This window comes from Mya arenaria, chromosome 8 (assembly GCF_026914265.1).
Source record: "Mya arenaria isolate MELC-2E11 chromosome 8, ASM2691426v1".
NCBI lineage: Eukaryota > Metazoa > Mollusca > Bivalvia > Myida > Myidae > Mya > Mya arenaria.
The window spans coordinates 70,895,962-70,911,574 of record NC_069129.1 but is presented as its reverse complement, the minus strand read 5'-3'; the positions used below and the strand labels follow the sequence as shown (position 1 = coordinate 70,911,574).

Below are 15,613 nucleotides of genomic sequence, written 5' to 3'. Positions count from 1 at the left end.
CACTTTTTCTGTTCAATTATTTTACTAATTAAAATGTAGAGGGCTATTGAATTTAACTAATTACCATTGTTAGATTAACTGCTATAGCACAGTCTGCATGACTTCCCGACTCTGTTATCCAATTAAAATATATTGTATGGATACATTACAAGCCGATCCAGGGGGAGCTCTTCCAAGTTTACTTTTTTATTTAATATAAGAAAAAAAGTTACAAATAAGACGCCCGAAATGCACCTTTTCGGACCGGATATTGATAAAATTATCTTCTTGGAGCACTCCGAACACCCCTGCAAACAATTTAAACCAAATAAATTTCAGTACTGAGGGAGGGTCAAAAGGTTATGCCCCTTAGTTAAGCCCCCTCTAACGTCAAACCCTGGACCCGCCCCTGTACATTCATCACTTGTAGGTATGCATCACTTGCAGAATTGGTGTTTGATTTCAATACATCATTACATCTTGAATAATAATTAAAAGAATGGCATGTGTATAGTTGCTCTTGAATAATTGAAGCCTAGCAGTGTAATGGATTCTGCAAAATAAACAACCACAAGAGGAACAAAGAACATTCAATATGGACAGCGATTACTCCATCTCAATTCTATTTTCAATTCAATGCTGATAAATTATCATTTTCTGTTCCATGTACAACACAACAAAATATTTCTTGTCTTTTTATTCCTTCCAAAATTACAGTGTTCAGAACAAATTTAAATAAAATTTGGGTTGAATTAAAAGAATAATTCTGGCGATGGCATCTCAGACTAACAATCCCACGTGTAAAGCATTTATTCATTAGACACAGATTCCCTTGAACCTCCCCCATTTCTGATAACAGTCAGCAGGGATGACACAGTTAAAGCACATCCTACATTATTTCCATAATTCAGCTTTGATCTAAATCCTGTATACTTTGATTATCAGATCTAGTTAAATCATGTACTAAGAAGAATTAAAGTGTTCATGCATTCTTCCAATTCAATTTAAGTAATGTCAATGATTTCCTAGCGAATTTGGGACCACACATGTTAATACATAAGAGTTGAAAATGATTTGGGCTTAAAACATTGTTCCCAGTCAAGCTGTTTGTGAAGAAAAAACGGACCAAAAAAAATTGTTTTCATAATAGGAACCAACCTGATCAATGTATTTTTCTGACTCTGTTTTTATAGCATTAATCATTGTTTATTATTTTGGAATTCCCACTTTGATAGCAGAAAGCAAGGATAAAAGCATCATGCACTGGGAGAGAAATCTACAGGTTATTTTCATATCAGTGAATTCCTTCTGGAATATCTATATCAGATCTGGCACCTGATCTTGCTTCTTCCTAATATCATCATAGCATCTAAGACACCATGACACTATTTCTTTACTTTTGATACTGTATAGTGCACCTTATTCTTGATCATTTTTTGTATCAGCACTGTGGCGTGGTTACAATTAACTCAGCAGGTGTATTAGACTGTTTTGATACGGGAGTTAATGACAGTCAAACAAGGAGATATTCTCAAATATGGTACTGATCACCAGAAAATGAATAACAATTTACATCAGAGCATTGCATAAGACTTGATGGTTCATACATGTTTATTTACCACCCAGGTAGTACGTGCGTGATTTTATTTTTCTGCCAATGATTAGCACATTACATACCTGCCACAATCCCAACAATTAGCGGCCACAATCCAAGAATCTTTTTTTAACTTTCGCACATCTCTGTACATGCATTATCATCAAATGATGTCATAAAAAGGATTGTTAGCAGCTTCAATAGAAAGGCATGAGAAATTGCTCAAATGGACATAGCAACTGCTTTGTATTGTGAATAAACATAAAACACATTTTCCAGTTAAGGTTACATTTATGGAGGATTATTTGCAGCCAGCATGAGAAAATCACTAAAATGGACAGTATATTAAAGGCATTTACTGCTTTGTGCCGTGAGTATTAAAACACCCTAACATATTTTTTTAGTCTTCTTTAGCAGGCACTTTCAGGCATTAACTAAAGGTTGTGGTAAAGACTAGCTTTACTTAAGTTTACAAACAGTTAAATTACACTTCACTCACGGTGAACATTTGGTCAGCGAACAACGGGACTCAAGTCACTGTTTTTGTATTTTACTTACTATTGTAATTTACCAGAGTTAAGAAAATATTATGCAAATAGATATAATTGAAAAAAATGCAAATTATCCGCATGATGGAATTACAGCCGCTATTTTTGTACGCATGTTATTTAAATAACTTTTAAATAATGCTTTAGCAACTTTCTTTAGCTATATATTAAGTCTTATGAAAGGAGTTACCACAAGTATATATCTTGAAACATGTGACTTGGCATGAATATATATAGAAATTTTACATGTACAAAAATGACTTTTATTATTACTAAGGTTTTTTTTGTGTCTCAGGAAATTCTCCATTTGCAATTGGTTTAGTCAAAAACTAATTTGGAGAGAAAAAAAAACAATATAAAAAAATAAATTAAGTTCAACAATAACATAGAGAGAAGAAATATACAATTAATGATCAGTTTAGGTTCAATACAAGCTTTATTTAAAACAAAAGCCTAATCTTAAAACCTGGAGTCCCAAACTTATATATATACTTATACTTATGATATTTGTGGACTGAAAATGAAGCATTATACTAATTATATAAAGCAAAGTGAAATAGTCCCAAAACAGTTAAAGAAACAAAAGTAAATATAATGAAAATAACAAGAAGAAAGATAACTTAACAACAAAGTAAATTTGAATAATAAACTGCATTTATTTACAATAAGAGAACATAACACAACAAAACAACCTTCAAAAGCTCCAAATGGTTCAAGTACAAAAGGGCTTAATGAACTCCTATAGAGTGTGAAACACAGTTTATATAAATAAATAGTATGTTTAAAAGGCATGGATATATGTAACAATTACTATGGTTTTATGAGGTACAAATAAATGGGAGATACTTCAATGCAGTGATCAGCATACAAAATTTAATGTTTGTGTGGGATAGAAATACATATAACCTGGACTTCAGTGTTTTGAAGTTGGTATGTGACCATAACATTATTGCAGTACAGTTTTACTTATGTTAGTTCAATGAAATTCGTATATTCCTGGTTGTAGTATGTACTATGTTATGATTCAAGTATGTTAGTATGTAAATTATTTGAAGTGACACTCTTATTCAAAATCAATACATACACATGTATGACAAAGTAAAATTAAAAAAGTAAATATCAATTACTGATTGACAAGATTGTAATTATGTTTTTAATAGCTGAAAACGCAAAAATATTAAATTATTGGTAAATGCTAAAAGATTTACTGCGATATACCTTCTGTGAAATACCGTGTTTTCCGCATCTTTCTTTCAAATAAAACTCGGTATCCTAAATAAAAACCATTGTTTTTGACATTTATTCATCTGTTTTGGTATATTATAATAAAACAATTATATTAATCATGGTCAATCTTATTTGGGAAGAGTGCATCTTTAACCTTTCCAAGATAAACGGTAACACTAATAAGACAACCAGCTTTTAATTGGTTTTGATTTGCTCATCTCCAAATTAGTTCTAATAGAGCTTTTCAGCTGTCCATACAACATTCATTGATAACAACATTAACAACTCATTTAAACATTTTTTTAAATTGGGGCCTTGGTGAAATTTTTATTTTTATTTTTCTTAGAAGACGGTTTCATCACTGTTGAATATGTGTTCATGCTCTTCCTTATTGAGTAAGGGACCATGTACATGTGTTTCTATGAATAAACGCCATTCCCAGACTGATACACGCAAATACTGACCCTAGTCCAATATTTTTATTTGAGTCAATAAAATGTAAGAGGGGGGGGGGGGGGGGGGGGGGGGGTCCAGGGTGTTGCCCTTTGTAGCCACAGTTTCTGTCCACTGCTGTTACCAAGGTGCAGTGTCCTGAGTAACATAAACAAATAATCTGTTTGTATTCTTTACCCATCCTGAATAATGAAGCATGAATAATAATAATAATAATAATAATAATAATAGCAGATGAACATGTATCAGTCCTTTTTATCCAGCTTATGCAGTGACTCCTGCCATATTCCTGTTGTATTTATGCTGTCATAATCTTCTCAGAAACTATAATGCTGCAATATGCCTCTCAGATACCAGAATCTTATTCAGACAGCCTGTAATTGTTACACTCTGAATAAAATAGTCTATGGCTTAATTGTAACTATGATCAGACCATTCTTATGAGAGTCTTCAGTACTAAGTGTTGTCAAGTACATAACCAGAAATAATTTAATCAAAACAAGCTTTATTAATGAGCATGTAAAAAAAGGAAATGTTCATGAATAGCCTTTTTAGTACTGATTGTTCTTGAAATGCACTGGTTGTTTATGAATTGTATTGTTTCTTTCATAAGCTGTACAGTTTGTTAGTGCAATATGCACTGGTTGTTCATGAACTGTACGGTTTTTTTTTTCAAGAACTGTACAGTTTGTTTGTGCAATGCACTGATTGTTCATGAACTGTACAGGTTGTTCATGAACTGTACTGGCTTTTTGAGCAATGTACTGATTGTTCATGAGGTGTACTAGTTATTTGTCAACTGTACTGGTATATTGTGCAATGTACTGGTTGTTTGTAAAATGCACTGATTGTTCATGAACTGTACAGGTTGTTCATGAACTGTACTGTTTTTAGCAATATGCACCAGTTGTTCATGAGCTGCACTGGTTTTTCATGAACTGTACAGTTTGTTTGTGCAATGTGATGATTGTTCACCTGAACTGTACAGTTGTTCTAGAACTGTACTGGTTGTCAACTGTACTGGTTGTTTGACAATGTACTGGTTGTTCATTACATGTACTGTTTGGTTGTACTCGTCCCATTCCCAGACATTGTCAAGGCTGGAAAGAATTAATTTTCATGCAACTAATGTCATGAGGTTACGACCAGGAGCAGTACTCTTATGTATTAGGAAATAACAATGACATTACAGACAGTTAAATGAAATATTCTTAGATTTATTTACTCTTCAGACAGCTTTAAAAAGAAAAGAAAAAAAATGCAGAAAAACTTTACCAGTTTTCAGACAATCGAATTGAACAAAAAGAAGACAGGAACAGTTTTAGACCTTATCTTTGATTACACAACAATGGGAGACTTGTTAATGGTTGAAACACCATGGAGATCAACGTACTACTAGACAATATATTACCTTCACCTTAAAGGACTACAGTGTACCCACATTGTAAAGCAAATATAAAACTAGTATGAGGTCCCTGGGTCAAAGCGTTCTCAAGTTATTGATCGGAAACCGTTTTTCATGTTAAGGTCACACTGACCTTGACCTTTGACCCACTGACCTCAAAATCAATAGGGTTCATCTGCTGGTCATGACCAATACACCTACCAAGTATGAGGTTCCTGGGTCAAAGCGTTCTCAAGTTATTGATCGGAAACCGTTTTTCATGTAAAGGTCACACTGACCTTGACCTTTGACCCACTGACCTCAAAATCAATAGGGTTCATCTGCTGGTGATGACCAATACACATACCAAGTATGAGGTCCCTCGGTCAAAGCGTTCTCAAGTTATTGATCGGAAACCATTTGGTATTCCGACCGACCGACCGACAGACAGACAGACCGACCGACCGACCGACCGACCGACCGACCGACATGTGCAAAACAATATACCCCACTTTTTTCAAAAGGGGGCATAATTAAAACCTGGGCTCTTATTCTTATGTTCCATTGATGTCTTAAATAATTTAACAGTGTTTAGAGACATGATAAAATCAATTTCCCCAAAGGATTATATGAGCATTTAGACAGGAATAGCTTTGACAGATTCACACAATTTGAAATAAATAATGCAACTAAAATGGCATTGAAGAGTGAAGGTTTATTTCTTCCTGAAAGGCAACTTCTACTACAATTATAATTCTAAGAAGCCAATAGACTTTACCAGTCTGGGTAACTTACCATGCAATGTTAAATTTCAGAATACTCTACCAACCACATGTTTTTTGCATATTTTGCTTATTGCTGAGATTTCCTTTCCGATTTTTCCTTACTGCGGATGTTACCTTTTTAATCTATTTAAAGCATATCACACACCATGTTCATTTTTATAATTTTTCCTTTGGCCCCCTGCGTCAAGTCAAGGCTATACCAGGCATTGGGAAGTAATTCATGGTGATTAAGGTAGCTGTTTTCAATTTCCTGAAGGCTGTTTCTTTCTTCCGATCCTCTAAACTTGTGCAAACCTGACCAATCATCTACAAATCACTTGGTAATCGGACTCTTAAACATAGTTTTAACCCTGAAAATTATGTTTTGCAACATGCAGTTTTCAGAAGCTTTTAATTTGTCACCTTATTCGCACTTATCTTAAATGTGTTTGTTTAAATGTGATTTGTTTTGTATGTCACTATTTAAAGACTTTCTGAAAATCAAAATTGAAAGAACCTGGGGTCAAATATGCATTCAAGGTTAACAGCACATATATAGTTGAAGGCCTTCTTGCCTTGTTTTTTGTGTGGACAATTTACCTAAACATAATGAGCTGTTTTTAACCACAGATAATAAGTATCATAATATTATACTCTATACATTTTACACCTTAATGATGCAATCTCTTGCACAAAGGCTGTGTGTCTTTTTTTATAGAAAACGTGTGGTTGGTAGTGCACCCGTGCAGTTTGGCAGTAGCAAATACCATGCAATGTTAAATTCCAGAATACTGTCAAAAGACTTGTATCAGTCTTCCAGTGTGAAGCTCATGCTCAGATATTGTTGTCTAGAAAACTATTGTGGCAAATTGGTCAATGTCAAGTGAAACGCATTGACAATAATTGTGGCAAATGTCAAGTGGCAGCTGTCTTGACAATTATTGGGGCAAATGTCAAGTGGCAGATTTTTTGACAATTATTGTGACAAATGTCAAGTGGCAAATGTCTTGACAATTTTTGTGGCAAATGTCAAGTGGCAGTGGTCTTGGTAATTATTGTGGCAAATGTCAAGTGGCAGTTGTCTCCTCAATTATTGTGGCAATTGTCAAGTGGGATTTTGACAATTATTGTGGCAAATGTCGAGTGGCAGCTGTCTTGACAATTATTGTGGCAAATGTCAAGTGGCAGATGTCTTGACAATTATTGTTGCAAATGTCAAGTGGCAAATGTCTTGACAATTTTTGTGGCAAATGTCAAGTGGCAGTGGTCTTGGTAATTATTGTGGCAAATGTCAAGTGGCAGTTTTCTCCTCAATTATTGTGGCAAATGCCAACTGGCAGTTGTCTCCTCAATTATTGTGGCAAATGCTAAGTGGCAGTTGTCTCCTCAATTATTGTGGCAAATGTCAAGTGGCAGTTGTCTCCTCAATTATTGTGGCAAATGACAAGTGGCAGTTGTCTAGACAATTATTGTGGCAAATGCCAAGTGGCAGTTGTCTTGACAATTATTGTGGCAAATGTCGAGTGGCAGATGTCTTGAAAATTATTGTGGCAAATGTCGAGTGGCAGCGGTCTTGACAATTATTGTGGCAAATGTCAAGTGGCAGATATCTTGACAATTATTGTGGCAAATGTCAAGTGGCAAATGTCTTGACAATTTTTGTGGCAAATGTCAAGTGGCAGTGGTGACTTGGCAATTATTGTGGCAAATGTCAAGAGGCAGTTGTCTCCTCAATTATCGTGGCAAATAACAAGTGGCAGTTGTCTCCTCAATTATTGTGGCAAATGCCAAGTGGCAGTTGTCTTGACAATTATTGTGGCAAATGCCAAGTGGCAGTTGTCTTGACAATTATTGTGGCAAATGCCAAGTGGCAGTTGTCTTGAAAATTATTGTGGCAAATGCCAAGTGCAATGCATTGACATTTATTATGGCAAATGCCAAGTGGCATTTTTGACAACTATTGTGGCAAATGTAAAATGGCAGTAGTTTGACAATTATTGTAGCAAATGTTAAGTGACATTTCTTGGCAATTCTGGTGGCAAATGTCAAATGGCAGTTGTCTGGACAATTAGTGTAGCAAATGTCAAATGCCAAGTGAAATGTCTTGACAATTATTGTTGCAAATGTCAAATGGCAGTTGTCTTGACGATATTGTAGCAAATGCAGAAATATGGAAAAACAATTGTGAAAAGTGGGAATAGTATATGCCATACTTATAAAAATAAATTACACCAACTATTTTTCTCATTACTTCAGTAATGGTACTTCATGTTCTGAAAATAACTTCTGTGGTCTATAACTGGATCTGGGGCTCAATATGTTGTTTCTATGTCATTGTACTCTCCTACATTTACACTGATGCATGATGGCAATAAAATACATTGTTAAACAATAATTACCATACAGAGAAAAAACAAGGAAATAAACATTTGCTAGAAGAAATATTGGCTAAGAAATAAATGTCAACTTAACAGACCTAATGTCTCATGGCTTTTCATGAGTAGAAATTACCCACTTCTAGTCGTAGACAACAGGGGTTGAAACAAGTTTTATTGGCACAAAAAATATAACCTCACATTTTACTGTCCCAACATTTAACTATATTTATTATGGGATTACCGCCTTGCAACTGTTAGTGATCGATACATGAATTTGCTGGTCACAGTTTAAACTAGTTTATAATTATGCACAATTAACCTTCAACCTGTCCCATTATATATGCCAATAAATATAAACTTCAAAATAGCTGCATCATAATTTTATCAATGTCAATTAATACTTTAGGAAAAAAGTGGTATCATCATTGTTCTGTACTTTTATTATTGGACAGTTTGTTCAGCCTTCACAAACATCAGAGGATAGTGAGACTTAAATTAATTGGGGTGTCTATTAAATGACATCAAAAAAGAAGAATGTCTCAATAATTCCACAGTTGGGAAAAGTAAGAATTCTTTTAGCTTTTTTCAGCTCTGAAAAGTGTTCTCAGACTAAATGTGGATGTCAACAGAAATTTCCTGGGAAAAAATACTGAAAAACTACATGAATTGATCCATCTTATTTGCCACTAAATTTGTTATTCAAGAAGGGTTACAAATTACAAATGAAAAGGAGACACTTTTTTCTCCTGTAAGATCTAAACGGACACTTGTGGGAGGTTGCTACCATTGTTGGTTAAGATGAAGAGAACAGCATTAGTCTAAGGGATTGACCGCTGAATTACTCTAGATTCTGAATTACTCGTAGATTGTGTCCATTGCTCATTTACAAGAATTGCATGCTCTTGCTGTTAAACATCTAATGACAGTTGTTTTCTCCATCTTGGGTTATCTATGGTACAAATGCACCAATCAATGTCATATATAGGAGACTTAAGAAAGTGGGTGATTCTGACAGACCCAGTAAGCCCCCATTTGGGAATAAGTCTGGGTTGAACTTTTCAAGGTTATTAGAAGCATGAAACACCTCCGACCCCAAAGACATATTTAAAAACCGCAATGAAGTCTAACAACTATGGTTTAAAACATGCAACGAAACACATTTAAAGACCCCAATTTAGCCTTATCAGAGTGACAGCCAATTGACCTCTAAGTGTAACCTTGACCTTTTAGTCGAGAACACAAATACTACGCGTGATACACCTTTCTTTGCTTAAATCATGATACGGATGTTAAAATATTCACAGTACTATTAATGGTTTGTGGAATATATCTGACCTACTTTCCGTTTAATTAGGACCTACCCAGGTTGTTGTCTTGGATTCAATGACTGGTAAAACAAATCAAATGTTCCATATTATTGATTATCATAACAAATTTGGTTCACAGCGTGGACACAAAGAATATAACAGCAAACCAAAATATGCAAATCTTGTAAACCAGTCAAAAGAAAAATAAATCTTATACCAGTCAAAGGTAATAAATCTGAAGAAATTTTATACCAGTCAGAGGTAATAAATCTGAAGACATTTTACACTAGTCAGAGGTAATAAATCTTCAGAAATCTTAAACCAATTGAAGGTAATAAATCCAAATCAATCTTAAACCAGTCAAATCGAATTGTATTTTAAAGAAGCAAGAAAATTGGCAATAGCCCTAATGTTGATACCTTTACATGCAATCTGAACTTGAGCTGTAGTAAAGATGTCTTCTTGAATCCCAAGGGAAATTTGTAAACCTTCCAGGAAAAAATGTCAAGCCCAATATAAATAATACAATATTAATCTCAAGCCCTAGAGCAAATCTTTTCTAACATTAATTTAACTGTGGATCATAATAAAACACCATTCTGGTAAATTAAGTTCTGGCCTTCTGAAGGATATGCATTGAATCTTCAATGAATGCTCCCACGGTAGTCCCTGGAATTACTTCGACCTATTTCATGATGAAAATGACTTTCTTCTTGCATGTTGCCTGTCACATATGACTGGATGTGTGGATACATATGGTAAAAATACAGCGTATGAATACATTACGTCAGTGAACCCCCAGATGCGGCTTGAGAATGCAGATAGCGCGTTTATGGCTATGAACTAGGCCACAAGTGCCCTAGTCCAAAAACTTCTTACACTGTGAGCAGAGTTCTAAGTTCATTCCGGGAGATTTACTGGTGACACTGTCAGTGACATAATGAAATGTTTTAAAGCTTTATGTACCATGGAGTCTATCTTTTGTCAAAAAGGCAATACCAGTATTCTATAGCCTAAACCGAATAAGAACAAAACATAGCTGATGGATGTTATCATTGGGGTATTTTTTTCTAGTCTTTAGACATTATAATTAAAACTGAGTGTCTGAATAATAAAGATGTATTGTCGCTTCAGCCGACATTCTCTAATGCATTGTAAGTAATCTTTTAATTTCCAGCCATACCCTAGAAATCAAGGGAGGTGGCTTGTTTGATGTATGTGCTTCTTTACTTGGGAATTCAAGAGACCATTAAAACAGAGGCATTTATTTCGGTAAAATGCTTTCAAACAGTTTTAAATTATTGACATTAAATTAATTTCAAGGGATATATAGATTTAAACAAGTCTTTTTGCCTTCTTTAATGATGTAATATATCATTGTGCTCTAATAGATGATTACATTGAATAGGTCTTGGCAGAAATATTCAATTTACATAATGTTCCCCTATTATCATAATTGTTTCCATTAGCAGTAATTGCTAAGAAGTTCAGTTTATGTGTGTTCATATTAATAAAGTTCATAAAACTGTTTGATACCATTATGACATCAATTCTTCATGAAAGTCAAGCTGTTTAAGTATCAAAAAACCTCTGAATCAGTATATAACAACTAATGTCTATTTAAACCCATATTTCAAACAGATATTTCACATCAGGTAAATTGGACATCATTGAAATGGACTAACAATAACACCAATGAAATCCATGTTGATTGAGGTATCATAAGCAAGCATCTTAAGGCAAACCCTAAAATTGCTACAAGGAATGAGTCACAGTCTTCAAGATTAGCTGTTGTATCACCAAGTTTAGCTCCACTGGGGTGGTATTCAATATGGATTCAAGTAAATCTCATGGTCATACATCATTGACTTCATTCACTCTATTAGTCAGTTATTAATAGCAAGTAATTGGATTAGCTACATCGTTCTTTGAATCGCTTTAGGGCAATATTGAATACCAGCCCAGCAAACCCTCATAGTTCATTTATTCAGATATGTTTGTAATAGTCCATGGTCAGAGCTTCATGCAGAGTGATGGAACAATCGAAGAACTAGTTACAATGACAACTATGTATACATTGTATCAATAGATATAGAAGCTCACACGCAATCCCACAGAACCTTTACTTTTTTTGCAGATAGGCCATCTGAAATCCCCCCTCAGAATTCCTGTGGAATTTACAAAAATGACCTGAATACAATTAAAATTTTCATTGGTCTTAAGATCTCGGAAGGTTTAAAGAATTTTATTTCCCCGTGAACATTTTTCCAGAAAAGTAACAAAGATCATCTTTTAAGGGTAAACACAATGAGTAATGTTGATGACTAGTTTTCACCTAAAAGGGACTACTAAAACAATATTTTATCTGTAGCTGCTGACATTGTCTTTACAATGACACTGCGACTGTCTGCAATGAATCTACTGTGTGTCAGCAATGACATTGTAACAGTCTTCCTAATGGAACTGTAGCTGTCCACAAAACCCAGACAAAAGAATTCATATATTGTTTTATATATTTGCAGGTGGTGATGGAGGGCAGCTGTCCACCTAACAACACCACATTAGTTCCCGCCATGGACAACGCAACGCTATCCCCAGACGACATTCTGGCCAACAATGTCCAGTACTACAGCATGGAGATTGGTGTTCGCATCGTCTGCATATTTGGAATGATCGGGAACGTTCTGAACTTCATGGTACTCACACGAGAGAAAATTAGCCACTCGTTGACAAAGATGGAAAAATCTGCTCATATTGGATTGATAGGTTTAGCGCTTTCAGATTTTATGTTTTGTTTGCTTGCATTTGCATACACACAAGTGGAATTTCAAGATAAATACAAAGATTTGGGCCTTTTGGCCTACTTTGATTGGCTGAGTGGACCATTCATCACTTGGTTTATAGTGACCAGTACTTGGCTCACTGTTGCGATGGCAGGTGAGCGATACTTGGCTGTTTGTCATCCTTTCAAGGCAAGGAAACTGATTTCATTGAAGAAGACGAGGGTCATTATTATCCTGATTTATGCAGTTTGTTTGGCCATGACCATTCCACTTGGCTTTGAGAAAATAATCAAAGAAACATTTGACTGTGATCTGCGACGTACTGTATTTGTGATAGAAAAGAGGCCCGTTTTCACTGATGCAGTAATTGGAATACGCAGGCTAGTCTGGGCTATTGTATTTGATTTTATTCCCTGCATAGCTCTGTTATATTTCAATACTTGTCTCATTTATAAAATACATCATGCCAAGAGACTACGCAGTGCAATGGCTCCGGCACAAAATCAAGAGGTCCTTTTGACGAAATATCCTCGTGAACTCTTCTCTTACAACTCCAACTCTGGTGGATCGTCTCAGTCAAACTGTCACTCCTTAAAGTTGCGTCAAGACTCGAGCAATAGTCAACACCATCATGTGAACAGGAATCATCACCAGCAAACACACCTTCATCCTCATCACCGGCATAATCATAATCACAGAAATTCGTACAACAATCAAAGTTGGCGCTCTAGTCCCCAAGGGTCCCTGGCTCGTATTGCCACACCGGTGAAGAAACAGATGCGAGCACGCAGACGCCAAACGGACAATGCCTTAAACAGTGTCACTGCCACTCTTGTAGCTGTGGTAGTGCTCTTTCTGATATTAGTGTCGCCATCAGAAATCCTGAAATTCATATATACAATAAGCGGTGGAACTAATACCCATACTTACAAGATCATCAGAAGTATTACGAACCTAATGCAAGCAATCAATTTTTCTGTGAATTTTGTGCTCTACTGTGCTGTGAACAAATCTTTCAGGACAAGTTTGAAAGCCATTTTCTGTTTTTTATGTCGAAGAGGGCGCCGAACTTTCCATCTTCGAAACTTGGAAAGAGCTTATTGTCACAAGATGGAATTTTCTGAATCAGAGTCATAAATGTATTTGACGAAATCAATTTTCTTAGATTACTATACAGAAATATGATATAAAATATCTTTCATTATGGTAAAGTGATTCAATATCTTTGTTATATATTTTGTCTTGTTGATTATTGACTGTCATTAAAAGTGCTGTAATATTTATTCTCCTGATTATTATATCCTTGTGTTCCCTTAAATGGAAGGAAAGCATTAAAACTGACAAAAAACATTCACAAATTATGAAACAAAGACATAATAATACCTTCAAGGCTGATAACAATAGCCTGAAGCTAAGTTAGCACAAGGAATCTCCACTTAACTTGTCATATCTGAAAAAGTATTTCTTGAAAAATTCTGTATTTATTGACATAATGAAATGTTTATTGTTGGAATTACTCTTCAAGATAAAACATTCAATATTCAGGCCATACCAAATTGATGTTTCATACTAAAGATTTACTGCACCTTTTTTCAGAAATGTTTTTAAATGACAGCCCAAAATTGAAACAAGAGATGTTTGTCAAACATTATGCTCCCCTTGAGCGCTATGTTGTCAGGAATATTTGGACAATTGAATGAAATATGCATGGACCGAAATGCTGCTGATTTGTCATTCACATCGGATCTCTTTCAGGCAGTTTTAAGATTGTAACCATTCAAAGTGTGAGGATAGTAAGTACAGTTTTCAATCATATGATGACCGATATTTGCAGATAAACATGTATCCTCTTAGCAGCAGGGAATAAGTAAATATGACGCAATTTTAATGACCAATATGAGTTGTGACCTTGACGTTTGACTCTATGACCTAAATGTCAATAAGGGTCATCTACTTGTCACCCCAAACCTTAATGTCATGGCTGCAAGCATTGTCGATTTATCACACGGACAAGCTTTTTGCATTCAAGGTCACTGTGACCTGAACATGTTAAAAACATGTTTTATGATGTCTGTGACAACTTTGAAAAGACTGAAATAGGTATATAAAATTGTGTTATTTAAGTTGCGCTAAGTGTTGTAATGGACATCATGGTCTCAAACTGCAGGCCTGAGTATCCAGGGTTCAAATCCTGCTGCCATACCATAATATGTTGCCTATTTATGCCTGCAAACTTTACTGGCCTCCTATTACAATTGCTAATCATTAAGAAATAGCAGAGTAAGCTCTTTGTCAGCAAAACTTAGAAGTCTGTATAATATTCAGAAAGAATTTGATTATAATGTTTGGAGATGATAGTGCCGTGACAATGGATTCGATTTAAAGGAGAACTAGAAATGAGTCCATAAGACATGGATGCCTCCACATGCCTTGTTTGTCACAAAAGGGCCATTAATTTGTCCATAAATGTGCATCAAAATCACAACTTAATTACATGAAATACCTTCTTGAGAGTTCTTATGAGTGTATGACTAATAATTTAGAGGTTATTACACACACAAGTTCAACAAATCAAAAATGCAATTTTTTTCATAATTCAAGGGCCAAAACTCTGGATGTACTCTGTGGTGCACAACTTCATCGCCTGAACAACATTCCCCAAAGTTAAGTTATATGACTTTAAGACTGTAGCAGAAGTGTAATTTGTATTTTTGAGTGTCACAAGTCCAGCCATGCCTATTTTTGCTAATTAACAGCCATAAAACTCTGGTTTTACTGAGTGCAGCACCCCAAGAAACCTGCGGAAACAAAAAACCCAAGTACACAACTTCATCCCCTGAACTGCAACAACATTCCCCTGAGTTTTATGACTTTTGATCATCATAAGTCCAAAAATACCAATGTTTGGAAATTCAAGGGCCATAACTTTGGTTTTACCTAGTGCAATGGGAAGAAAACCTAATTTGAACAACTTCATCACCCCAACAACATTCCCCTAAGCTTTTATAACTCTTTGTCTATTATTTTTGAAATTTGATTGACACAAGTCCAGAAATGCCAATTTTTGCTAATAAATGGGCCATAACTCTGATTTCACTAAGTGCAGTGGGAAACCAGACCCCAGATGCACAACTTTATCACCTAAATAGACCAGAAATGCCAATTGTTGCTAATTCAAAGGCTACATATAACTCTG

The 15,613-nt window shown here is 35.1% G+C and overlaps 2 protein-coding genes across 6 annotated transcripts in view; one reads left to right on the top strand and one right to left on the bottom strand.

The window, feature by feature from the left end:
• The window catches only part of LOC128243149 (uncharacterized), a 76,687-nt gene extending 62,987 nt beyond the window's left edge, over positions 1-13,700 (top strand). For 2 of the 3 annotated variants that reach the window (XM_052960718.1, XM_052960719.1), the window contains one exon: positions 12,157-13,700. In XM_052960718.1, coding sequence (XP_052816678.1) covers positions 12,163-13,554 — 1,392 coding nt within the window. In that variant the 5' untranslated portion in view covers positions 12,157-12,162 and the 3' untranslated portion in view covers positions 13,555-13,700. Of the gene's footprint in view, positions 1-1,774; positions 1,944-12,156 lie in introns of those variants that run through there. The other variant, XM_052960720.1, reaches the window with a different exon arrangement.
• LOC128243148 (ATP-dependent DNA helicase Q4-like) overlaps positions 1-15,613 on the bottom strand; it is a 208,304-nt gene that overhangs the window by 107,389 nt on the left and 85,302 nt on the right. The gene's annotated exons all lie outside the window — the stretch shown is intronic.